Source organism: Lagopus leucura, unplaced genomic scaffold (assembly GCF_019238085.1).
Source record: "Lagopus leucura isolate 7727_CA_CO unplaced genomic scaffold, USGS_WTPT01 Super-Scaffold_100159, whole genome shotgun sequence".
Classification (NCBI taxonomy): Eukaryota; Metazoa; Chordata; class Aves; order Galliformes; family Phasianidae; genus Lagopus; species Lagopus leucura.
Window position 1 is genome coordinate 21,720,067 of NW_024962335.1, and position 25,843 is coordinate 21,745,909.

The 25,843-nt window shown below is 42.2% G+C and overlaps 1 protein-coding gene across 2 annotated transcripts in view; it reads left to right on the forward strand.

The window, feature by feature from the left end:
- Window positions 1-25,843, forward strand: part of TMTC1 (transmembrane O-mannosyltransferase targeting cadherins 1) — a 151,514-nt gene that overhangs the window by 60,190 nt on the left and 65,481 nt on the right. For both annotated transcript variants that reach the window (XM_042889622.1, XM_042889623.1), the window contains exons 7-8: window positions 1,034-1,137; window positions 12,830-13,019. In XM_042889622.1, coding sequence (XP_042745556.1) covers window positions 1,034-1,137; window positions 12,830-13,019 — 294 coding nt within the window. The remainder of the gene's footprint in view (window positions 1-1,033; window positions 1,138-12,829; window positions 13,020-25,843) is intronic.

Sequence of the window (25,843 nt, forward strand, 5' to 3'; positions counted from 1 at the left end):
CTACGGAGGAATTGGTGGTGCTGGGCTGAGTGGAAAGTCATGACTTTTATGGCATGCTTTTAGTTTCATAGCAGGGCTTGGTTGGTCGCCAGAACAGCTCTGTCTGCAAATACCTTGTTCTTGGTGTGCTCCAAGCAGCACTTGACTTGTTGCTGGGGAGAAACCCACCACCACCATGCAGATCCGCTGGGTGTACAATTCCTTGTGCTTCTTGAGGAGCCAAATCCCCCTGCCTGTCCTGCAGTGACAAGTGGCTCCCAGAGAGGTGGTGAAATGCCAAACCACAGAAGTCCTTCCGAAGATTAGGATTATACAGCATGAAAAACATAGGTGGTTTGTCCTTAGACCGGTGCCAGCATGAGTGAATAATAATAGCTTTTAAGATATGAGTCCTGTATTCTCCTCTGTATTTAGTTAGAGGTCAGTGGCTAACCTCCACTAAGACTGAGCCACAACAGGGTGATGAATTTGTCCTTTGAAATTCTGCCTTTGTTGTGGGAAGCTGTGTTAAGCTGATTCCTCTAAGTAATGCGCATGTGAGCAGGGGCATGGAGGACCAGGCAATATGCTGAGAGCTGCTACATTCAACATATGCATATTCATAGCCCTCTAGCTGATGCCCAGAAGATTAGTGCTCTTCCCTTACTCTGCAAGTTTTTGTGCTGCTAGGCTATGCACTGCAGCAGCCTGCGGTGTGCATGGATGTGGTGGCTGCTGGGCTGGAAGTGGGGGGTAATAGAGCTGGGGATTGCACTGGACTGGGAAGCCAGAGTGGGCTCGACTGTCTTAGACAGGAACATTTTGCCCCTCAGTCACGCAGGGCCTGGACAACTCTTCCCCTGCCTAGCAGCCTCAGATGCTCAGGAAGGTGAACATAACTCAGAGCTGAATTTTGCCACCTGCACAGGATGAGAAAATTGAATTTTGCCTCAACAGCTGAGCTGACTGTCTTCTAAGTACAGCATAGAGCCAAGAGAACTATCAAAACAAATATTTAGCAGCACATTACTAACCTAGATGTTCTTCTTTGAAGGTGATTCTCATTTTGTATTTCCGTCTCTGGATAATGGGAGGATCCATGCCAATGTTTTCAGAACAGGACAATCCAGCTTCATTTTCACCCTATTTGCTGACGAGGTACAACAAAATTAATCAAACAAAAGTTTGCAAAACTGTAGTCATGACATTATTTTTTCTTTGCACTAAAATATATTACAGATGGTAAATGAGAAGACTTGTTTTGTTGCCTTAATTGCTTCTCCTTATTGCTCTGTCTAAAATAGAAAACAATCAGAACCCCAAAACGCGCTCTAGTTCCTGTTAAATTATGTTACATCCTTTCTTACTGAAAGCTCTGGGCTTATTTTTATGCAAAGCGCAAAATGTCATTCAAGTGTCTGAGCATGGGATTGGGAAGCCCAGTGACTGAGGCTTCAGCATTCAAACTGGCTGCTCCCTAGGTATGGGGATGTAAGCGTTCCATTTTGGCATCAACTGAAGTTCATATGGAGGGGCATGACCGCCCCTGTTGGTGAAATATGAGTGGCTGATCAGGACTGTGAAAGTGGAAGTCAGGATCCTACTGGCATCTATGAAGGCATATATGCACCTTCTACTGCACATTCTTAGCTTCAGCACAGGATGAGTTGCTGTGGGTATTAAAAACGTGTGTTAACAAACTTCTGTTATTTTATTTCTATTTTTCAAATGATACATAAATTCTTAAACATAAATATTATACTTAATTATTATACTTAAACATATACTTAAAAGCAAAAATGACCTTTTCCTTGCCTGGGATCTGGTGTATTGTTAGTTTAAGGTGCAGCATCCCTCTGGTTCTGACCATCAGGGAAGTGGCTGCTGTGATATGGCTCTTCCTTCCAGAACTAGCCAGACCAGTGCTCCAAGAAGGTACTAGGAAGTTGACTTCCTCTTAAGGCAGGACCACCTGCATAACTGATTGTTCTGGTTTGCTACTAAACAGGGGAAAGATGCTTTGGAGGCTTCTGGAGGAAATTCCTGATGTCCCACATGAAATGGGAGTGGTCCTTCAGTGTCATTTTCTGACCTCAGTGGCTCTTAATTCCAGCAGCAGAATTTCAGCTGAGCCACCAGTTAAGATCAAGAAATTCTTATTCAACATCTGCTGCAGCGTCAGGCTGGATCTCATTTGGGAGACCTTTATGATAATGTGACAACAGCTCCTATTACCATCAAGGCTGAAAGTGCTTCCAGGAGGAACATTGTCTGATTTGGAAAGCTCTGATCTGTTCACAGTATTTCTGGCAGGGTCATTAATACCAGACTGTGCAGCACAGCATGAAGGATTTGGTGTTGTCCCTTTTTGATACGTTTCTGCTAGGGTGGGAGTCATAACGTCCTAAGTGATCCTGGGCTGACTCCAATTACTTATTTTGTGCTGCAGATGTCTTTTATGTGTTTGTCTCTTTTCATCTTATAATGACAGGGGAAGGTTTTTAAATCCCAAAGCTAAGCTTCTGGGGGTATAAAACAGTGCCTATTTTTGCCACCTGTGCTGTGGATTTTTTTGACAGCCTCTTGAAGGACTATGAGAAGGCTGCTGGCTGAGCTGCTCCCTGGCCTCACATGCAGTCCAGCAACACCTGTCTGCTCCACACATCATGAAAAGTCATGATAGAAGCTCTTCCAAGGGAAGACTATTACTGTTTCTCTGAAGGGATTTTAAAACCTCACAGTTAGCCTGGATCTTCCACATCTGCTGAGGTTGATGCTACCTCTCATTTTAGCCAACTTACTCAGAGGCCTATGCTTTCCACGCAGAAAACTCATTCGTTTTGCAAGCCCATCTGGCAGCTGTTCTATGGCTTTCTAATTTTCTCTGCTGAAATACTACCAACCCCTAAAGTCTGGATGGAGCTATAGAATATGTTTCTGGACAGCGAGGGTGGCAAGTTTTTTGTAAAGCAGGTGGAAGCTTTACAAGGGGCTTTCAAGACCAGTCAGAGTGAGTGAATACTCAGGATCCAGGTAGCTGTTGGTATGCATGGTCATATGGCCAGCTGGTGGATGTCCTGTCACATAGGAGAGATTTTTGTTATGGTCCAGCGTTGGAGAAGCTGCTGAGCAGTTCATGCTCCTGTTGTGGACACCTGGAGCAGTAGGTTATGAGAAGTTGGTGTGAGAAGCTTACGTGAGGTTTTAAAGCAGTCATTAGTTTCTATTTGAAAGCAAAAGTCTTTATTTGCTCTGAGCTGGAAATGTGGTTACTGTGCATGCCTTGCCAGGGTAAATGTTATGGTATTCAGCAGGTTAGTTATTTTAAGACTTTGCCAAATCTGTGGAGCTAGGAGGAAGGCTGATATCAACAAATGGATTAAAAAATGGGAAAAAAACAAACTAGTAGTTTAGAAATATGTGGCAGTCATTGTGAAATGCATGAAATTGGATCTGGAGTTGAGGTCTTGCCTGACATAAGATAAACCCAAAGGAGGATTGTTAACTCTTGCAAGGCTTCTGTGTCAGCTATTTTGCTGTGCAGGTGGATTTGTCCCAAGGCTGCCAAGGGTTATTGGAGGGTGGCAAAGATTAGGGCTGGGCATAAGCTATGGTTGAGTTTGAAAAACCATTGGCTAATGAGGTCAGATTTTGCCAGCTGTTACAGTACTTGTAATATCAATTACATGACTGAGGGTGTGAGGAAGGGCAACCATATCTCAGGCTGCATCCAAAGAAGGGCCAGCAGAGCAGGGGAGGTGATCCTGCCCTTCTACTCTGCAGTAGAGTAGAGTACTCTGAGACCTCACCTGGAGTACTGAGTGCAGGTGTGGAGTCCTCATTGCAAGAGAGATGTGGACTTGTTGGAGCACATCCAGAGGAGGGCCACAAAAGTGATCCCAGGGATGGAACACCCTCCCTCAAGGACAGGCTGAGAGAGTTGAGGCTGTTCAGCCTAGAGAAGAGAAGGCTCCAGGGAGAGCTAAGAGTGGCCTTTCAGTATCTAAAGGGGTCTATAAGAAAGAAGGGGACAGGCTCTTTAGCAGAGTCTGTGGTGATAGGACAAGGGGAAATGGTTTCAAGCTAGAAGAGGGGAGATTCAGACTGGATATGAGGAAGAAGTTTTTACAGTTGCCCAGGTTGCCCAGTTTTTGCAGGTTGCCCAGAGAGGTGGTGGATGCCCCAACTCTGCAGACACCCAAGGCCAGGCTGGATGGGGCTCTGAGCAACCTGATCCACCTGTGGGTGTCCCTGTTCACTGCAGGGTGGTATACTAGGTGGCCTTTAAGGTCCCTTCCAACTCAAATAACCATGTGATTCTATGATTCTGTGTCTGTGAATGTACAGAGTAGGTGAGCATGAAGAAAATACTGTATATGAAATAGAGAGGAGAAGAGAACCGGTTCAAAATAGGCCAAGGAGGTGGTTTGCAACAGGTAATTGAGTTGGGGAGCTGTTTCCACAGAACATAATATGTGTGCTGAATGCTTACATGGGCTCAAAGAGATTCACCAAGTCTTAAGGAAAAACAAAAATACAACCACATACAAAACAGACAAGCAGGCTATTAAATATGCAGAAACCTCATCTAACCTGGGGACATCTTGGTATCTAGAAATGGGGAAAAAGTATCTCCTTGTGCTTTTTTTGTATGTTTTGCTGGGCATTGATTTTTGGTCACTATTGGTGAGAGGATCCTGTTTTGAGCAGAACTTTGTTGCAGTCCAGTTTGGCCCTGGAAAATGACCATATATTCTGGATAACCTATCTCCAGTCTTGAACAGTGTAGAGAACAGAGAACTGATTCAACCTTTGGAAGAAGAAACAGTGTGAAATAGTGACAGCTTTCAGTCTTAAAAAAAAACCTGTTCAGTATGTTCACTAGATTACCATCATTACAATTACATATCAATGGGGATTCAAATAAGTGCTTTGAAAGTCAAAATATGAATGCTTCCATTGCTGCAAGGTACTGGATTTTGTAATACTGACAAATACCGAGATAAATGAAAGCTGCATTCTCTGTCCTCCAGTATGTTGCTTGGCAAAGGTGATATAAAGAAAAATCTGTCCATCACTCCCTCTCTCAGCTGAAGTAGAAATGAAGGTGTTAGGAATCCTGTTACTCCTAAGTGCTGCCATTACAGCCTGTCCACACAATCTGTTGTTTGCTACAGAAGGGAAGTAGCTTCTCAAGTGACCTAATCTAAAGAACACAGGCTTTCATTCACTGTGACTTGCCATCCCAGAATCTGCTATGGGAAAGCTGTTGAATAAAGAAAACAATTCCATACATCTCTTCCACCATTCTTGCTTGAATTAGATGTAAGTTGAAAAAGAATGCAATTAGAAAGGCTTGGAGAGCTACCCAGCTTTGTGCAAACAGTGTACTGGAGTGCAATTAGAGTGTTAGCAGGGCACTGAGTGGTGAGCTGTCATGCTTCAGACATTTAGCACGTCTCTTTATTCTGCTATTCTTGAGGAGGAAAGAAGTAGGAGGCCTTTGAATAAACAGATTGTGTTACTAACACCACGGTAAGACAAGGAAGAACGTCCATTGTACAGCATGTCTTAAGGTGTGTGAAATACTGAATCTTGCTAGTAATTTCAGACTAAGTAAATGTGTTTCTTTCAAACTATATCTCTGGGAGATAGCTCAAGCTTAACAGCTTCTGGCATTTGCCTTGTGATGTTCCTTGGCTGCTCACTGTGGTCATAAAGTAGACTTGTTTGTGTTGTTGTATTAAATAGTTAATGCATTTCTGCCTTGAGATAACATTGTCCTGTGGTTGAACTCTTTAAGCTAGCTTTATGCATTTCTTTGGTATTTAAACAAATAAATGAGAATTCAGTCCCATAGAAAGCTGAAGGAATACATAAAAACTGGCACATACGCCTTTACATACAGGCCTGTGACTGTTTTCTGAGCAAGGTGTGTAATCATCACAGCTGTAACATCCACAGGAATGAACTACAGAGAGGTGTGCGGCAGACCTGTGCTGGGGATGTAGGTCCCGGTGCCGGCCACTCTGCCGAGGCAATAAAGTATAGCAACTCCTCTGGTATGCAATTTGCACTAACCTCGGGCTAGGAGCTGGCATTCAAACAGACCCCTGCAATGTATCAGCCTTTAATTAGCCAGGTTTTCACATGCTTCCTGAGTGGAAAAGGTCTGCCTGTTTTGTCAGAGTTTTTTTCTGTGTGCCCAAAGGTACTTGACATCTTCAGCATAATACATGCAGTATTGATAGGCACCCAGAATTCAGGGCCTGCAGCTAAACAAAGAAGAGAATCATAGAATTGAACCACAAAAATGTTTGAGTTCCAGGGGATCTTTTAAGGCCATTTAGTCCAACTCTCCTGCATTGGACATAGGCACCTACAGCTAGAAGTTGACATCTATCTAGAAGATGATGTTACACAGCAAATGACAACCTACAGTAGCATTAAACTCCGAGAGGAACCTGCCTTCTCAGAGCCATGTGAAAGATTTCATCATTTCTCTTAGTTTTCTTGATTTAAGGAACAAACCCAGGTGTAGATAGTGCTGCTCTGAAAGTTAGCTGGAGAGGCATCATAGTGGGCCATGGCACTCCCTGATGCTTCAGTTCCACCACAGTCCCCTCCTTACTGGAAGCAGGTGTTTGGAAAGAAGGGAGTGCAGCTGAAGCAGAGGCCATCAACTCGTGTAGGTAAAACATGTTTTGTTCTTGGAGAGGAAAAATAGAGTGAGATCATGAGATCTGTCCCAGGTTTTCCAGTACTCCGACTCTCACAGCAGGCTCAGGTTCTAAAGGATATGTGCAAGCTCTTTGAAAGTCTTTCCTTTTGAAGAATTGTAACATTTTTCAGATTCAGCCAAAGAGTTTGAAACAACCTGAGACTGGATCAGAGCTCTTCAGGCAGCGAAGCTTTTGGGAACAATATAATCTGCCTTTCCCCATGTGCCCCTGCTGCATACTGCCCCACCTTCCAGAGAAGTTACCTTGTTGTTCATCAGGCTGCAGCAGTCTGTCAGTACTTTCCTGCTCCCATCCTCTCCTGATTGGCAGCTCTTTTCCCCTAGATGTGAGAGTTTTGATAAAGGAGAATGCACGGGCAGTTTTCCCAGTTAGCAGTATTTTCTGTCTAGCTGATGCTTGGATTTGGATGTCAGATTGGAATTGGTCTGTCTGTTGTTTATGTAGTCTTACTCCACTGTCACAGGATGTGCTGGATAGGCACAGTGTGATATTTTTCTTCTGAGGCTATGCAAAGAAAATGTTTAGGCTAACAATGTACAGATGAGGAAAATAAACTCATGTGGGAAAGTGTGATTGGACTGGCAGCTCCCTAGGGGAAGTGCAAATACATACAATTTTAAGACAGTACTCCTGAATGATACCACCTGCTTGTAATTGCAGCCATGTGTCCTAGGAGGACATTAATGTGAAGTGGCTCATCAAGTACGTTTTCTTTAGGGCTCTGTAGAGAATGAAGAGAGCCTGGAAGTCAGTTCGGCTGTTAATGCAAGTGAGAAGCTCTTTTCCCTAATAAAGGCATTCTTCTCACCCTTACTTGAGCTGAAACTTCTCTGAGCACCTGGCAGTGCACAGGCCTTCTTTAGAAGAATATCATTAACAACATCAGGCATCTTCTTCCTGCTTTTGTTTGAGATCCTCTCTTCTTCATACAACTCATCATTTTCCCAGATACCAGTTTAGTGCATTTCTTCACCTGTTTTCTAGATAGGTCCCTCTTGTTCCCAACTGAGAGAATGTTTTCTCTTGCCTTTGCCTTGCTAAAATTACCAGTGCAGTAAAAACTTCCGTTTGTGAGTGTATACCCTGCTGGGCCTTTGGGAGTAAGGAGGACCCCTGTTACTCATCAGGAATATGATGTCTTGTCCCAGAATGGGCAAGGCGGTAGGTTGCACCACTGTATGTACCTGCAGCAAGCAGTGTCACTGGCATCTGCACTCTCATGCAGCCTTGACAGGGAATGGTCTGCATCTTGTAATCAGTCATCATGTAGCACAGATTTGCAAGGAAATCTATAGATCAGACCCTGGGAACTGAGGGGAAAAAAGCTTAAAATGTTCCAAAATCAAATAGCAGATGAAGCTCCTCACAGATTTCTGTAAATCTCTTTGTGTATTTAACTAGTCTCCCAGTTTGACAGAGCTGAAACTAGAGCTTTTCCAAGCTTGTTAGTCTCTGTTACAGCTAAGGGTAACAGACAATACCTCAACTATTTTTATCTTATTTATGGCTTTAAGTAGCACTGTTAATTTCATTTTGCAGCAATAGCAATCGGTTGAGATGGTGGTTTTCTGCTACAGGTTCTCGATACGAGTCATCCTGTATTTATGTTAAATAAAATATGCAACAATACGTTTAAAATGAAAAAATTAAAGCTAAACACACTGGATTGCCATGACAACACCTGCTACCTACAGGAGAAGTTGTGGTTTTCTGTATATGCCAGAGATTCTGGAAGGAAAAGAATGCCTGCTGAAACTTGGATTTTTGTGTTCAATTTGCAAATAAGAAATGACTCTGCTGTAATGTAAATGCTGTTAACCAGCCTGGGGGAAAACTGGTTGACAATTAAGAGTCAGATTCTACCAATCACTGGTAATACTCTGTCTTGTCTGGGATTAGCTGATAGATAGGTAGATGTTAAAGCAGGGATTTTCTCCCCTGGAATTCTGGGAGATATGAAAAGCAATATAGAGAAGATCATTAATTTAAAAGATAATTCACTTAGTCAACTAATTAAAAGAAAATACTTCTGTTACCATTCGCAGGTAGGTTGCAGAAACATAATTAGCTTCTGAAATCATCCCATGAATCTTCAAGTCTTCAAAATTTGCAGACTCTCTCCTTGCAGTTTCAGCTTTGGAGAGAATGTTCTTCAAACATTTCTCCTGCATTTAGATTTCTCCCTAGTTAGCTTTGTGAGAGGAGAGACAAGTGGAGGTAGAGAAATACCATGTGCTTTAGAGATCCATAAGTAAAAGCAGCACAGAATTGTCAGTATCTATTATTAGCATCCTGTTATTTTTCTATTTCTAGTACCTAGAATAGCGATCGTTTCTACAGCTTTATTTTCTACAGCCATCAATCACGTTCAAGGATGGGTTACCAAAGCTGAAAGCATATCCAGACTTTTATACTCGAGGCTTTCTTGCAGCTTAAGAAGTCATGCTAAAGTCGCTCAGCAGCCTCTTGGGACTTGCTTTCCATGTCTGCTTTTGGCACATAGAAGTTCAGAGAGAGCGTTGAGGCTTGGCAGTCAAGAGAGCTAGCCAAGGGTTCTCACTAGAATGTCTGGAGATGAGAACCAGTTGGCTGTGTGTAGACAGTAATGACTGTCACAGGCTTTAAAATAGTTCACTGCTGTTGGCAGAGTGCATTTAAGATGCTAATTATTGCTGTAATGGAATAGGGCAGTTGTCCATCTCCTTTGGGAGCTACCTCTAGCTGTGAGCTGATGCACATGGCTTCTGAGGAGCATGAAAATACTGCAGGCACAGGGAAGTGATTTGGTTACAAACCTACGCTGGTCAGTGCTTGTCCTGGAGTCTTCTTCTCATCTCCCATGGCAATTTGACCATCAGAAATGCTTTAACACTCGCTGATCTGGCTATCCTGAATTCCTTTTAAAATCTGCTAAATGACTTGATTTGCTGTGGCAGCAAAACTGTTTATTTCTTCTGTACTGCATAATAACTTATCAGCTCCTGTCTAATCAGTGAAGATGCAGAAAAACGACTGGTCTGCCTTTATGTGAAATGCTGTAATTTGCAAGGGTCCAAAATACCTTCTCACTTCTTCCTGCCTGGAATCACAGAATGGCTGAGGTGGGAAGGGACCTCTGGAGGTTATATGGTCCAAGACTCCTCCTTAGACAAGAAGGAACAGGTTGCCTAGGCTCATTCACGTCCAGGTGACCTTTCGAGATCTCCAGGGAAGAGACTCACAACTTCTCTGGGCAACCTGCACCAGTGCTCCATCACTCACACAACACAGAAATGCTGCCTGCTATTTGGGAGGAACCTCCAGTGTTCCAGTTTGTGCTCACTGCCTCTTGTCCACTGGGCACTACTGAAAACAACGTGGCTTGGTCCTTTTTGCACTCAGCCTTCAAATCTTTATAGACACTGAGATCCCCCTGGGCCTCCTGTCCTCCAGGTTGAATAGTCCCAGCTCTTAAGCTCCCATCATGGCAGAGGTGCTCCAGGCCCTTTGTAATCCTTATGGCCTTCCACTGGACTCTTTCCAGTTTGTCCACTTCTCTCTTACACTGGAACACCCAGAACCGGACTCAATACTCCAGAAGTGGCCTCACAGCTGTTGAGTAGAAGGAACACCTCTTGACCTGCTGGTGGTACTTTGCCTAATGCAACCAAGAATACCATTAGCCTCCTGAGCAGCAGAAGCACATTGCTCAACTTGGTGTTGAACCCCCAGATCCTCTCTGCAGAGCTGTTTTCCATCTGGGTTGCACCCAGCATGTCCTAGTGCCTGGGGCTGTTCCTCCGCACGTGCAGGACTCAGCATTTCTTGCTGAACTTCATGAGGTTTTTTGTCATCCCACCTCTCCAGACTGTCAGGGTCCCTCTGGATGGCTGTGTGGCTTTTGGGTGAGTCTGACACTCCCTCCAGTTTTGTGTCATCAGCAGATTTACTGAGAGTGCACTCTACCCCACTGTCCAGACAGCTACTGAAGAATTTAAATGGGACTGAGCCCAGTATTGACCCCTGAGGCACTCTGCTTGTTATTGGGCCACAACAAGACTTTGCACCACTGAATGCTACCCTGTTGATCTGGCCATTCAGCCAGTGTTCAGTCCACCTCACTGTATGGAAACATGGTCTGAGAAAGCAAGAGAAGATTTCTGGTGTGTATTGTGACTTGTTAAACAAATTCCATGGCTATCATCGTGATTATTGAAAAGTGCTAACATGCAGAGCATGAAAGGAACGTGCTCCAAAAACTTGCCTCTCCGTAGGCATCAAATAGAAACCTCACTCAGTGCTTCTGAAAATCCTAAAATACACACTTGTAAAAATATTATATGCCGTGACATTATTCAGATTGATGTAAATGGATATGCACTGGATCTTAGTTTGGCTTTTAAGTAGCTGTAAATAGATGTTGGCAGCCTTTTCTGGACTGTTTTCTTAAGGTTGATGCAGAATCCTGCTGGATTTTCCAGCCAAGCAGAGGTTTGGGCACACCATGTATAACTTCTCTGAGAGCACCGAAGTGTGATTAAGCTACGTCAGGTTTTGAGTTGCTGGGTTTCTCAGTAATGCAGACCAGAAAGGATTGGTTTGGGGACTTAAAAAGAAATAAATAAGTGAAAGGACATATTTGTTTCTTTAGAAATAGCGAACAGTCAAAATTTAAAGAGGAGTTTGAGTAGAATTATATTGCTTTTTTGAGGAATGCTTTCTTAAATAGAAACCGTCCTTTTAATCGCTAGTTCTGCTAAGAGAGAAAATGAATTTTGTCTCGCTTTTTTCCTTGTTTATTACCTTGGGGAGGAAAATGAAGGAATGGAAGAGAAGTGTGCTGAGCTGTTGAAAACCTTTAAAAATGTAGGAATATGTCATTTTCCATCAGAACTGTGAACTTAGAAAGATCTGGGTGGAAATGGGCATTTTCCACTTTTTACAATTACACTTTATTTCAGCTATTGAAACCTTGTTGCTTTTGGGTTGCTGTGCTGCTGGATATGTTCATTTCTTAGATGAGAAGGGAAAGTGGTATCCTAACTGTTGGAAAATTCTTCTGCAGAAATGTAGGCATGTTCCATCCCCATACCATGGCCCAGCACCCACCTGAGAAATTCCATCCCAATTCCCCAAAGTCACATTCTGCTTCCATATCTTACCCCTTCTGCAGCAAATAAAGTATAATGCTTTTGGAAAGGCTGCATTTTGACCCCAAAGAAGCGGCCTTGTAAGTGAAGCAGTTCTGTTTGCATGGCTCTACATCTCTTGGGGATCCTTTGTTATCATTTTAATAAACCTGCTAAGGTACCATGGCAACTGGGTGTGATAACAACAGCCGAAGCAGGCTCAGATGGAAGAAATCCCATGCAGGATCTATTTGTTTATTTATTTGTTTGTTCATTAATTTCTTTTCAGTATTTCCTTTTTTTTTTATTTTTTCTTTTTTGTGCTTTGCACAATGTGAACTTTTTCATTTGCAGACTAAGGAAGGCTCTTGCAGTTCTGCTTGCTAGACTTTGTGATTAAGGGAATAAGCTCCAGCCTTTTGAGTACGTACGTAGTTGAAATTCTGTAGATGTGGTTTGAGGGAGACACTTTTTGGGGCAAGTAGTGGCCAAGCAGAAGGCTGGAGAGAGGGGACACTTTATCCTTTGTTTTTTAATTTTTTTCTTTAACCTGATTGCACGCGTGCTGTTCTTGTTCAGACTTCTGAAGGTCCTGCATACTTGCCATGGGGTAGTGTTGTTCCTTATTTCCATTCTCTGTTAGTTTTCTCTGTATTGGGAATATCAATTAACAAAGATTACAACAATTTAAAAGACTCCCTACTTCTCACTTCTGTGGCTGTTCCCCACCTTACTAAGCTCACATGGGATTGGCTGAATATCCAGTATTGATCTTAATCATCTGTTGAAGTTCCTCCCACCTATGTTAGCATGTCTTTATTATCAGAGAGATATGGTGTTACCTGTGTGTGCACAGCTGTTTTATTTGCTTCGTTCCAGCAAGTAGTAAATATCAAAGTCTCAATCAGCATGAATTCAGCTCTGTTTTTGGTATAAGGAAAATATTTCGTGGTTTTGGTGGTCATCCCATGTATTACATTACCTTTTTTTTCTTTGCAGGTTTCTGACTTACTCTTACCTCCTGGCCTTCAACGCGTGGCTTCTGCTGGCACCCATTACCCTGTGCTATGACTGGCAAGTCGGCAGTATCCCTCTGGTCGAGTCTGTCTGGGATGTGAGGAACTTGGCCACTGTCTTCCTGGTGCTGGTGCTGGTGTTACTTAGCCTTCACTGCCTAGCTGCATTCAAGGTAGCACAGAAAGAGATGCAATTCAGCATTTTGTTTAAAACTTTTTGTTTCCTAAGCTTCAGCTGAAATTTTAAGCAATTTTCCTCCCAAATAAATTGGGTTGAGATGGAAAAACATACCACATCTGACTATTTGAATGTGTCAGTCTCTAATTGGTTTGATTTGAGGACAAAACTTGGCCCTGAATCCTGCATACAGTGACTGATCCAAACCCCAGTGAAGTTTCAGCCTGCCCCACAGTTGGTAGTCTCTTTACCACTTGCTGTGAACAGGACTGGGGACTGATATCTGCAGAGCCATTTGAAAATGAAATTTATTATTGTACCAGTAACTTAGCTGTGCTTTTAGAACACGTCTTGGTTACATCTTGATGAGAAGGTTCCCAATCAGCAAAGTAACAGAATATAGGAAGTTTGAAATGATCTGGAAAATGTTATTTAGCATAAATGATCTAGTTGGTAAGCCGAAATTCGAATTCCAGCATTTCAGATCCACTGTTAATTTTATTACAGAAATGAAAGTGAGGGTGTAGCAGGTTCGAGAAGGGCCAGAGATCAGATATGGTCTGGCATAGAAGAGTGTCTTTGTAGTGGGGAGTTTCTAACTATTCCCTGTGCAGTTCTGTTGTGGAAGTTTCGTTGGGAAAAAAATAGCAGAGGTGTAACAAGTTTAATATCTTTATTATCCTAAGATGTGCAGGTCGTACATATGCTTCAGTCTACTCCAACAGTCTTCTCTGTGCTCCTGATAAGAGCACAAAATGAGCCAAATGGTTTGAGGCTGCAGTGTCATTAATTTAGATTATACACTGACAGGTGCTGTATGGGAAATGCTGGAAAATACTCTGTTAGGTATTCACTTTTTCTACCTGCAGGTTGTACATCATCTTGTATTCCTTCTTCTTTCATTACTCACTGCTAGAGATACCCAGAAGTGTTTGTATTAGACCTAATCCTGTTTCCAGGGAAGTTAATGATAAAATTCTCATTACCCCGGCACCAAACACTTCTGAAAAAACTTATCCCACTTCTTTGAAGTTTCGGGTGCTTTTTATTTCTTCACCTGTTGTTGGAATTGGTACTGTGTGCAAGATTAATGTCACTGGTTTGCTGGGAAAAAGTATTTCAGAATCATTCAAAGACATTTGTGTGGGTAAAATGGCAATCCAACAGAATTCCTTTGAGTAGCTAAATCATTTGTCTTTTGTCAAAATCTAAAATGAAGTATTTCAAAACACTTTGTGCTTTAAATGTCTAGATTTTATTCATTTTTACTCCTTTTTTAAAGGCAAAATAATTCTGTATGGGTTTATGAATATGACTATTTGATTTGAAACTAAAAGTTTTGGGTTTTTTTTTTTGGCAAGGATGATTTTAACGTTTTAACCACTGTTGACATTTCCTTAAGCAAAGTGAATTTCACTCTCCAGGCATCTACTTATTGAACACCTTGAAATTCATGATGTGGGTTCTCTTCTGCTTGCTGTTGAAAACCGCAGACGTGGAATGAATTGGATCTGAAACAGTCTACTTTTGTATCTAATGCAAGTAGAATAATCACATATTCTTGACAAAGTTCTTCAGCCTCAACTCACCAGTTTCCCAGCAAAACTACTGTGAACATGGAGCCATTAACGGTTCCTGGATGTCAACTGGGACATGCTATGCCCACCCCTAGAAGCATCTGAAGCATTCTGCTTTTAGGAAGATTCTAAAATTCTGAATTTCCACTTTAGTTTTAGTTACACTCGTAACGACCCAGCTAGGGGGTTAGGTGGTGTGAAAATGACTGTGAAATACTGAGCAAGATGAGAGACATTTCCTAGAAATAAATTGCTTGGAACACTCAGGAATGTCTTCTGCAGTGAAGTTTAGGATGCATGAACTGCGGGTACAATGCGTGATATTTAGGCTCTTAAGAAAACTTCTTTCCAGCTGTAACAGAGTGGCTTTTATTACAACATTGCTTACCCAAGAAGACTGTCCTTCTATCAAGCCCTCCTCAAACTACATTGCACTGTTGCAGTTTGTGGGTAGCAGGAGATGTGTCAGTTGGTTTTTCACATTTCATAAAGTTTAAGAAGTCCTTCTTTCTTCCTGGGGCGGACTCATTGAACTGTCTTAACAGCCATTTTCTTTCCTTTTTCATTGTAAAATCCAACCTGGAAGTAACAGCTTGAAGTTTTCACAGGAATGGTTTTAGAGTGAGCCAGGAAATAGTTTGTGCATCTTTTCTTTGCGTGTGTAGGTGTGAATAGGCAAGAGAGGACAAAACCTCATATTCTTTTCTCATTGGCACTAACTCTTTCTGTGGCATGGAGGATGGAAATGGTAGAAGTGGTTTTATTGGAACTGAAGACGTGTGGAGTGAACACTGAATTAATTTCCAGTGGCGAGTGGTGGTGTGTGTATCCACAAAACAAGTTCATAGGAGACTGTCAGAATATATTACATGGAATGTAATTAGAGAATGCATGTATTGGATTTCTGCCTTTTGTTGCCACTGAATTTTAAACAGGGCTAATTTGTTGTGGACTTTTGTGACTAGGGTAATAACCCTGTTGGCATGTATGTGGGATGCTGATAAAGGACATCTAAGGCATGGAGCTGTCTTGTTCCATTTCACTTTGTGAATGTTGTTTTACCTCATAAAGGGAAATAAATAGTGCAAGATTTCCACCCATAAGTGCTTGGCTTTGTATATGTCTGTTTCTAGATTGGATAGAGTTCTTATGTTGGAAAAGCAGAAATGGAAGGCAGACATCGAGTTTGTCAGCTTGGAGAGAGAAACCTCTCCCCTTGTATTTGTGTGTTTTACTGTTGATTTCCTTCTTACACAATGAGGAAGCCACTTTAAAAATTTCTTTATGAATTTCTTATATACAACTTTCATTCACTGGGTTGTTTCGTATCTGTAGTGCTAATCTCTTGTGTGTTGGCCAAAGAGTATGGAAAGAGCTCTCCTATGAGCAGTTCCCTAAGAAAGACATGCTGCTTTTCAGTGTTCAGGTGTGCAGCTGTGCTCATGTCTTACTGTAATTGTCCCTGTCACAGATGACAATCTTTAGGAAGTCTGATGCACTAAAGGGAAGGCTTGCTCCTTGACATACTGCAGCAGTCTCCTGTGTGAGTAAAGGACATTGATGTCATCTCCAGTGTGACAAAGCAGGGGGCATTACAGCAAATGCCCACATCCCAGAGAAATAGTTGGGGGAAAAAAGATGATGAATTTTGATTATTGTTCATTTTCAAAGCCAGCCCCAGCCTGAAGGAGCTGAGTTGGTATGGTTCCAGCTTTGTATCTAATTAGTATGTTTTCCAGCTAAGGTCACTGGAATGGCTGAACCACTGTCTCGTTCTGGTTGCCAAGCAAGCTGGTTGCAAAGCCAAAGGAATAATCCATGGAATGCATCAAATGGCCACTAACATAACCAGGGGCCCATAGCACTGCCTTTCTATACTGGAAGAAATGGTGAGCACCTAGTGAACTAGAGAGGACAATTTTTGGCATATCGTCGGGATGGCAATTATTTCTTTGACATGTCATAATAAGTCAATGAGCATGAAAGGAAAACCCTTCAGATGTTTGAAATGCCACTGTGCACGGCATTTTGAGGTTGCTGCTTAATTAGCAGTGTGATTAAAATGCAGTTTGTCCTGCTGTGGCTTTGAGTGTATGTGCAGAGCACACAGTGGATTGGATTGTACATTCTATATGGTACCAGCAGTCAACCAGGGGCAGCCATGGGGAGGGCTGAAAGAGGGAACACTTGGGTGTGTCTAATGGGCTAATTTTGACCAAGGTGATCTGAAAAACTCAAAGTAGTGACTAATGTACCCAACCAGTGTGGGGCAATTTATTTGCCTTGTACAGTTTGGCCCTCATCTTGCATTAGACCAGTGCTACTAGGTACGTAATGGTGGCCAACCACTCCTTCCCCTTGTTCAGCAGAACAGTCATGTGCAACAGTTTGTTCATATCTTAGGAGGGAGTGCTTCTTATGTTTCACATCAGTAATAAAAAGTAATCTCTATATCCTGTAGGAACATATTGTTCTGAAGAATGTGCTTTGCTGCTGTGTAATGACATTGCTATGTATGGCACAGGAAGTTGTGCTGATTTTTGGTTTATATTCATTACACGCAACTGAGATATATATTATTATTCTGTTCTTTTATATGCTACAGTTCATTATTTTTTTACTCAGAGATAATTTTAGTTTTAAGGTAATGCTGCCTCTACATTTCTCTGCATAGTGCTCCTTAGCCAAGGCAAGGCATTTTATACCAAATTATTATGACTTTAATTCTTGCCATAATTGACATCCTATTATCATTTATCCAGAGCTTTATATGTATGAATATCTTCCGAGCATATTCTTGAGCCTCTCACAGGCTATATTTCCTAGCTGTCAACATTCGATAACATCAGGGAGGGGAATGCATTTGTGTCTTCTCCTCGTGTGCATGTTTCTGTTGCTTTTGCAAGCACTCGTTATGTGTATTCTCTCGTGCTATTTACTTTACCCTGCACTCCCGAGACCTTTGCCTGGTTTCCCAGATTTGGCATTTCATTAATAAATCACAGCTTATGGACCTTTCTGGGGAACAATCGCCTTTTGTAATATTCTGCAGTAGTAACAGCACGGTTGCAAAGTACGCCTTGCAAAATTCGTATTCCACAACACTTCCAGAACAATACCTGCTTCAAAGACACTGCAAGGTGAATAAGGCTATTTATTGACTGAGTCTATCTGACGAGTTGGAAACCACAGTCATTTTCATAAAAGGTCCATTTAAAATAAATCCTGCTTTCATTTTCCTGAGGGCCCACTTGAATTCCTTCCACACAGAGAAGGTCAGGACTGATGTTCTTAATCCTTAGCAGCGCGGTTTTTTTCTGTGCTGCTTCTCTTGTTAATGTTTGCTTCAGGGAGAGAGTAATAAGCCAGAAAGACTGTGCTTGGCGAGAGCTGCAGGAAACGGGGAGCCCTGTGCTGGCTCTCAGCATGCCTCGTGCGCTGCCTCTGCTCTGCAGGATGCTGTGAGAGGATCAGCTGCGGGGCTGCAGGCGCACAGAAGCCTTCCAGGGTGCTCCCCAACAAACTGAGCAAAAGAAACCTTCATCTGTTAGTATGTTATTGCTGTCCTGAATTAAAAAAGCAAACGCAGGAACTGCCAAAATAGCTTTTCTATCAGATTTTTCTTCTTGGTAAATGGTTGGGATGAAAGGTTTGGAGTGGAGCAGTCTGATTAAGTACAGCCATAGCTGAGGCAGCTCTCATTTTGCTCACCATGAAGATGCTCAGGATCTCACCAAATGGGCTTTTAACTCCTGCAGGGCTTTGTCACGCTAGGTGGATACTTTGTGTAGGGGTGATTAGTTCTGCCATGTTCAGCTTATTAGCATGAATTACTGTATTTTCAGAAATGGTCTTTTTGTTTGCTACCATTTTCTTCTTCTGGTTTCAGTTAGCATTTCAAGGCCCGCTCAGAGCTGAAAGGTTCTGGAGTGGCACAATAGCAGGGTTGAGAAGGAAAGAGAGAATGGAATGAGTACCAAGAAATACATAGGTGGGGCTGATAACAACACTCATTGCTTGTAGTTGATCTGGTTAAATATTATGGAGCCAAACTATTGTGTGATTTTGTTTCGATCTTCTTGTTCAGCGTTACCTCTCAAGGGCAAACCCACCACAAGCATTTTATTTTGCAGTGATTATGCTTGTACATATCACAAGCAATGTGTGCATGTTTGAATTTTACCTTTTTCTTTTTTCCATGTAGAGAAGCAGATTGCAGTCACCGAATAAAAGGGAGAGGAAAAAACAACCACAAGGTCAAAAGCATTTTTCTGGTTCCTGGAGCACTTTGTTGACTTTCCTATTTCCTTTTGGAATGTTCCACTTCTGTTTTAAAGATGTGTGCTCCTGTATCCTGCAGTTCATGAAATGGAATTAGGGGCTGCACAGATTAAGGACTGGGAAAATGAGCTTATTTCTTCAAGGAATTTTAGCAGTCTGGGAAAGAAAGACTGTAAACAGACATCCAAATGGATGGGTAGCTGAGGTGAATGGGGAAAAAGGAAATAGTTTATATCAAAATTTTACTATAATATCAAAATATCTATAGAAGACAGTTCTGTGCCCTACTGTGGGTTATGGGATGAGGAAAGGACTACTTTCTGCTTTTATTACATAGCTGAGAGCCTGATCTCCAGAGCTGCTGAGTATCCGCAGTTTCCTCTGATGTAAATGGAATTTTTAGGTACTTTCAGCATTCTCGACAAAGAGGCTTTGTTTTACGTACTGATAAAGACCAGGACTTGCTTCTTCCTGAAAACTGAAAGTCACCAGTCTCATCAGGATAATCTGAGATATCTGACAAGGATTTCTCTTCAGCTAATCCATGATTAGGGAGCCAGTGATGCTTCCAGAGGCTTTGGATCTGTTTCTCACTGGTTTCTGTTCGCTTGTGCACCAGCTCCTGCATAGGTATTGTGGCTGCTGAACTGCAGAGTACATTTTGGTTCTGCCACCGAATGACAGAAATGGAACCAGCATGTCAGGTGGTTAATAGGCAGTCAGCAGAAGTGGTCAAAATGACAGTGGAGGTCTCCGTGGCTTTGGACTACCTATGAAGTATAGAATTTGCTTGATTCTAGTCAGTACTAACTGCATATGATTTTACCAGAGCTAGATGATCACTAAAGAAAAACCAAGCTATTTTAGGAAGACAGTGATTTGCTAAGCCTGGCATTCAAGCAGCTGGCACTACTGAAGATGCTTGTTTTTTTTCTGTTTGGTTGTATTTTTTTCTGATGAGATGAAAGAATACAACTCCTGATAAATTGCAGTGATTACAGAAATTACAGTCCCTTTTTGTAGGAGCAAGAAAATTAAGCTCAGTGCCAGAGCTAACTTTGAAGCTGGGCATTTGCCTTACCAAATGTTTGTATTTTTCAGACCATCCTGTGTATTTTCAGATACCTAACATTTTGCAAAAAGCAGTTGTAGCTCTCTAGTGCTCTCCTGTTTGGCCACAGAAGATAGACTATGCATCCCATCCTGATTTTTGCTGTTGTCCTAAAGGAGACTGTGCTGATGGCACAGTGGACCCAGTTCAGCTCTGCCATCCATCACCTCTCTGTGTCTGCAGCAGTGATGTGGGACTAGGGAGCACCTGATGCTTGGTTCTACTGGCTTTCCATCAACAGAGATTTCTTCCTGTGAAGGAGTAAATCCCTAGGGTTCAATCCTGATTAGAATCATACAATCATGTTTGAGTTGGAAGGGACCCCTCAAGCCCATCCAGTCTAACTCCTCAACAATGAATAGGAACACCTACACCTAGATCAGGTTGCTCTGAGCCCCATCCAGCCTGATCTTGAGTATCTCCAAGGAAGGGCTATCCACCACATTTCTGGGCAACCTGATCCTGTGCTTCACCACACAATTAGCTTATTAGATTTGCTTTTTACCATTACTCATGAATATGCTGTGAATTTGATATGCTTCTAACACAGTCCTTTTATCTTTAATACCATTTACATGGAAAGTGCAAGACTAGAAGTCTGCAAATCTTGACCACATGCCATGTGAGATGCTGCTGGTGGCTGGATGCAGGCTGATGAGGCATCACATTGCGGAGCGGTTGTGGCTTCATGAGCAGCTGATCCAAAAGGAACAAATGGATTAAGTTTGTGCATGGTCTACACTAAGCACTTCCCACTAATTTAGGAGTAAACTGAAGAATTATAATCTGTGATTTACAGAGTCTTGGAGTTTCTTTGAATCTTTGTCTTGTTTGTTGGAATGCTTACCTTACCAGCCTTTGAAAATGCGTAATAGCATTTATTACTATTTTACACAGCCACGCAACTACTAATTTTCCTGTATGCTAGCTTCTTTGCACTTACAGTCCAATGTTCCAAACACAACATATGTGCAGTGGACCATCCAGAGCTCATTCGAAGAGGGTGATTTATGCTTTTGATGGGAAGTGCTTACTCCATGGTGCAGTTATATCTTAATGGTGGAGAAGTACTTGTCTGATTCTCAAAGTAAACATAGAGAAGGACCCATTAAACCCATTTGTCTGTCAACGAACAGGCAAGCATTTATAAACACCTTCAGAAATACTTCAAGGTGTAACAGAACTGAGATCCAGGTCTGTAAGTATCTAAGGTGTGGGGGGCAGAATGGCGAGGACGGACTCTTTTCAGTGGTGAGTGGAGACAGGACAAGGGGAAACGGCCATAAACTGCAGCATAGGAAGTTCCGCACAAACATGCGCAAGAACTTCTTTACAGTGAGGTGACGGAGCACTGGAACAGGCTGCCCAGGGAGGTGGTGGAGTCTCCTTCTCTGGAGATGTTCAAGACCTGCCTGGATGCCGACCTGTGCGACCTGCTGTAGGGAACCTGCTTTGGCAGGGGGGTTGGACTCAATGAGCTCTGGAGGTCCCTTCCAACCCCTACAATTCTGTGATTCTGTGAAGTTGTTTGCCCAGCTGCTACCTGCCCTGAGACACGAGGGAGGTTGTCCTTGTAGCTCTGCTCCATGGTGCCTCAGCTCTTGGAGGTGCTGGAGATGTGAATACGTGTCTCACCATCGTGACATCAGATTTAATGGATCTGGCACCTCAGGCAGCACTTTACTATTGGGGAAGATAGAAAATTTACAGGTGGCTTTATGCAACTCCTGAATTAGACAGATATATCAAAGTAATTTGTGTAAATCCTATACTTGTACTTCATGGGCAGTGGCTTGCAAAAAGCTTGTGATCTAGCAGTAGTCAGCAGATGTTTATTTGCAGCTCAGGCATGTCTTACATGTAATACTGTGGAACCTCTCTTTCAGTTGTAAACTTGAGTCTTTCCTCCTTTTTCCTCCCAATTGCAAAGGAAACAATTTTTCAGATTTATTGCTGTGTTGATGTCTTTTGACCTGGGAGTGATTCTTTGCTATTCTGTCTGAGACAGTGTAATAGTATTTTCTCTTCCCTTTGGGAAATGGCACAGCGGTGTTCAGTTCTTCAATATGTGTAGGAAAAGTAACAGGTTTAAAAATTCTCCTTTATTGATTGTGGTTACAATATAAGCAATGCCTAATCATAATTACAGATGTGAAACCTCACCAACCTAACTGCTGTAAGGAATGCTATTCTGTTGTAAAGCTGCTTTGTCTTTAACAAAAGGAATAATTTAAGGTTAATTCAAGGGTATTTTTTTTCCTTCCAGGGAACTCTGTGATAGGTAGGAAGAAAAGCTTAATATTTCCAAGAGAAAGTAAGGTTTTTAAGAAGAAAGGAGATGTCTCTCTGTGAAATGAATGAAGCGTTCTCTAATTTTAGTCCTAGATGTCTCATTTTAAAGAAAAAAAGAAATACAAAATTGCCTCTTTAAGAGCTTTTACTATTGCTCTGGGCATTTGTAAGATGCTGGCTATCCCATGTTTTGCTCAGCTGTCTCATAAGTGGCTTAGATGACCTGAGTGTTCATACAGTAAGTCTGCAACCAAATAAAAGGTCCTGATATTTCTTTTCCATTCTTTTCTTTTTCTTTCTTTATTTTTTTCCACGACAAAGCATTGTAAAAAATGTAGCACTACGAGTTGTTTTTGTTATCTTAACAAAATGTGGAGGATATCGCCTAGTGGCTTGTGTTCAGTTGAAGGTCCTCCTGCTGTCTCTTCCTAATGCCTTAACAGTACCAGTCTCTGCCATTTCTGTGCCACCCAGCCTTGCATGTCTCCTTGTGTATAAATCTTCAGCCTCTCTTAGAGAAGGGCGAGTAAAAGGGGAATCTGCTGAGTAAATTTTGATAGGGAAAAGAATAAAGGAGAAAACAGTACCCTATGAGACTTCTTGCCATTAGCTTCAGCTCTCTAATGCTATCATTTGTGTTACGCAAGATCCTTTCAACATGTCATGGTCACATTTCTGTCCTTTTCTTCTATTTCCCAGTGCTGCCTAGGTGAGTAGGTGTGCAGGAACACATGCCATACATCTAATCTTCACAAGGCTGGAAGAGGAGAACTGGCAGTTCTTGAGTTTGAGCAAGGGCTTAATGTCTTGATCCATCAGTAGGCACTAAGTTTCTACACCAGTACAAGCTGTTTAGGGTAGTGGGGAATAAGATCCGGCTGTCATTAAGGTAACTATTTATCCAGTATAAATTCCAAATTAATGGCCACAGATGAGTTTCAGATGACCTGCAACCCCACCTTCTGTTTCTGCCCAGGTTCTCTGTATGGCCAGTCCTCCCTGGCGAGACACGGCAGGTGTGCTTACATGTTAAGGAAAAGTCAATGGCCAGGTAGAGGAGAGAACTCCAAACTGAGCTGTATGGGATGAGCTCAGCAGTTTGACCCACTGGCTCATCAGCATGACCACGCATGGCAAAGAAGCAGCAAAAGCCTGGCTGGGGCCTTCAGCATGGAGCACCTAGGATGATATGTGGGGTAGGAATGGTAAGGGATGTAACAGGAATGGAAGTCACAGAACCACTGGATTTCATTTATTTTGTTTTGTGCATTCGTCTTAGAATAACAGAGGCAACTTATGTTGTTTATTGCCTCAAATATGTAGTGACCTCTTTGTTATTTTTGCTGGGGTACCATTTTGACACACAGTTAGAGCAGCTCCTTAAAAGGATGTAAAAATATTGACTTCACATTCCTATGATGGGAAAGTTGAAACGCAGCCAAGCAACACTGAGTCCCACATGCTTAAACTTAAAGGCCTTCGAGGACCATTTCTTAACAAACCCTCTGCCTGAACCAAATGCTTTAACAAGGGCACTGCTGGGTACCAGATATGTCTTGTTTCAGAAATCAGTGCTACTACAGAGGACTCTGCCTTTCCATGAAGCTGGCTTGTAGCACTGGGCTCCTGTCTCTTAGCCCTGCCATGGGGATTGAGCTGGCAGCCCTCAATGGCATTAGTCTAAGAGCTGTGACTTGTGCAGGGAGAAAAGGCACACAGTAACATTTTCTCCTTTGGTCTAGCTAACACTTTCTCCTTTCTCCCATTGGATGTGCAGGTTTTATTTGTCTTTTTCCAACATTAGGTTTCCTTTGCTTATCTGCAGCACTGCAGCCTTGGATAACAGTGTGTCCTTCCTAGAGAGGTTAACTAGAGGTTGCTCTCCCAATTACTGATTCAACAAACAACAACTGAGGAACTATTTGATAGCGGGTTCATTTTGAAGCAGGAGTGTATTAGGGAATATTCTATGCATTAGCCCAGTATAGCTTCTCATGCCTGTGGATCTTTGTTGTCACACTCAGAGTGTAGTGATGGCAGCAAATGTCCCCATAATTAGGCCAGACAAGATGGGAAAGGAAGGTGGTGGTAAGAGGCAGGAGAGAAATGGGAGTACATGTCCTGAGCTTGTTTTGAGGAAGGACTGATAATTTGCATGTAGAGTTGAAGAATAATTTTTAATCCCTTATTTTTTCTATCCAATTTTCTGTTGTAATTAAAAGCCTAAATGACCATTGCTGGGCATCTCTGCTCATCAGCTTAATGGAATAGTATCTGCTTCAGATAATAAGATATTTCAGGTTCTGCTGTGGCTTCAGGAAGGCTGTACTATCTGTGTTTTTAAACATACTGAAAAAGTAGACAATAGACACAGGTAATTGCGCTTTATTAATAAAGAAGTCTGAAGACTTGAATTAAGCTCTTCTCCCTGTCTTCTGTTTCCTCTGACGCAGAGGAAGTCAGTGCCCTTTTTGAACCTGCCGTTCAGTCAGGGTATAAAAGACTCTCTTATAAAGCAACATCAGGTCTTTTTTTAACTTGAGGATTTCCAAACGCTCTGCTCACTAGGATACCAGTACTGAGTGGGAGAGTCTGTTGGTCCCCTTCGTTTCTGTGGCAAATGCTCAGTGTGTAGAACTGTGGAAACCTTTATAGAAACTGGTGCTGGTTGAAAACTTGTATTCAAAAGGTGTTTTTATTTTTCCTAAAACATTTTTTCAACTTTGTTTTCTCTCTGTGACATTCAGGATTAATTTTTATCATAGAATCATAGAATTATAGAATGATTTGGGTTGGAAGGGACCTTTAAGGTCATCCAGTTTCAACCCCCGTTGTACAGTCAGGGACACCTTCCTCCAGACCAGGTTGCTCAAATCACTGTCCATCCTGGCCTTGAATGCTTCCAGGGAGGGGGCATCCGTAACATATCTGGGCAGATTTATCTAGATGAAAGTCCATCTAAGCATTTTTTCTTTTCTCCTTCTAAATGGTCTCAGTTACTATTAATGCTTATGTGGCGGTATGTGTTCCTCAGAGGGCATAAACCAAACATGTTGGTGATACAAACTGGTAAGTAGAATCTGTGTGAAAAAAAAATATTGTTTAGTGGCTGTGAGAAGTAACACAGTGTTGGTGTGTCTAAGAAGATACGAGAGTGCTGCTTGTCATTTGTGCTTGTGTGAAAGCTGAGATATCACTCTGGTCCACATTTGGGCAGCCTGGATAGTGTTGCACACTGAGTAGATGTAATCTGACCCACCTAAAACCAATTCCTCAGCACCTGGATAAAAGAACACCCTACAGAGTATTATGTCACACCATTGTAGTACTTTAGGATGCTTAGTCATTTGCTATGTGAGCTTTTTGCCTCCCACCGACTAATGGGGTGGATTAGATATTAAGTCTAGCCTGAATGGCTAACCTTTAGGTGTCCAACGGTAGAAAAGATAGATCCTGTCCTCATAAACATACTTAGTACGCATCATGGTTCAATCCTGTAGCTGTCATAGGTTACTATGTGTCTGTGTGCCAGGTTAGCCTTCTAACATATAACATAAT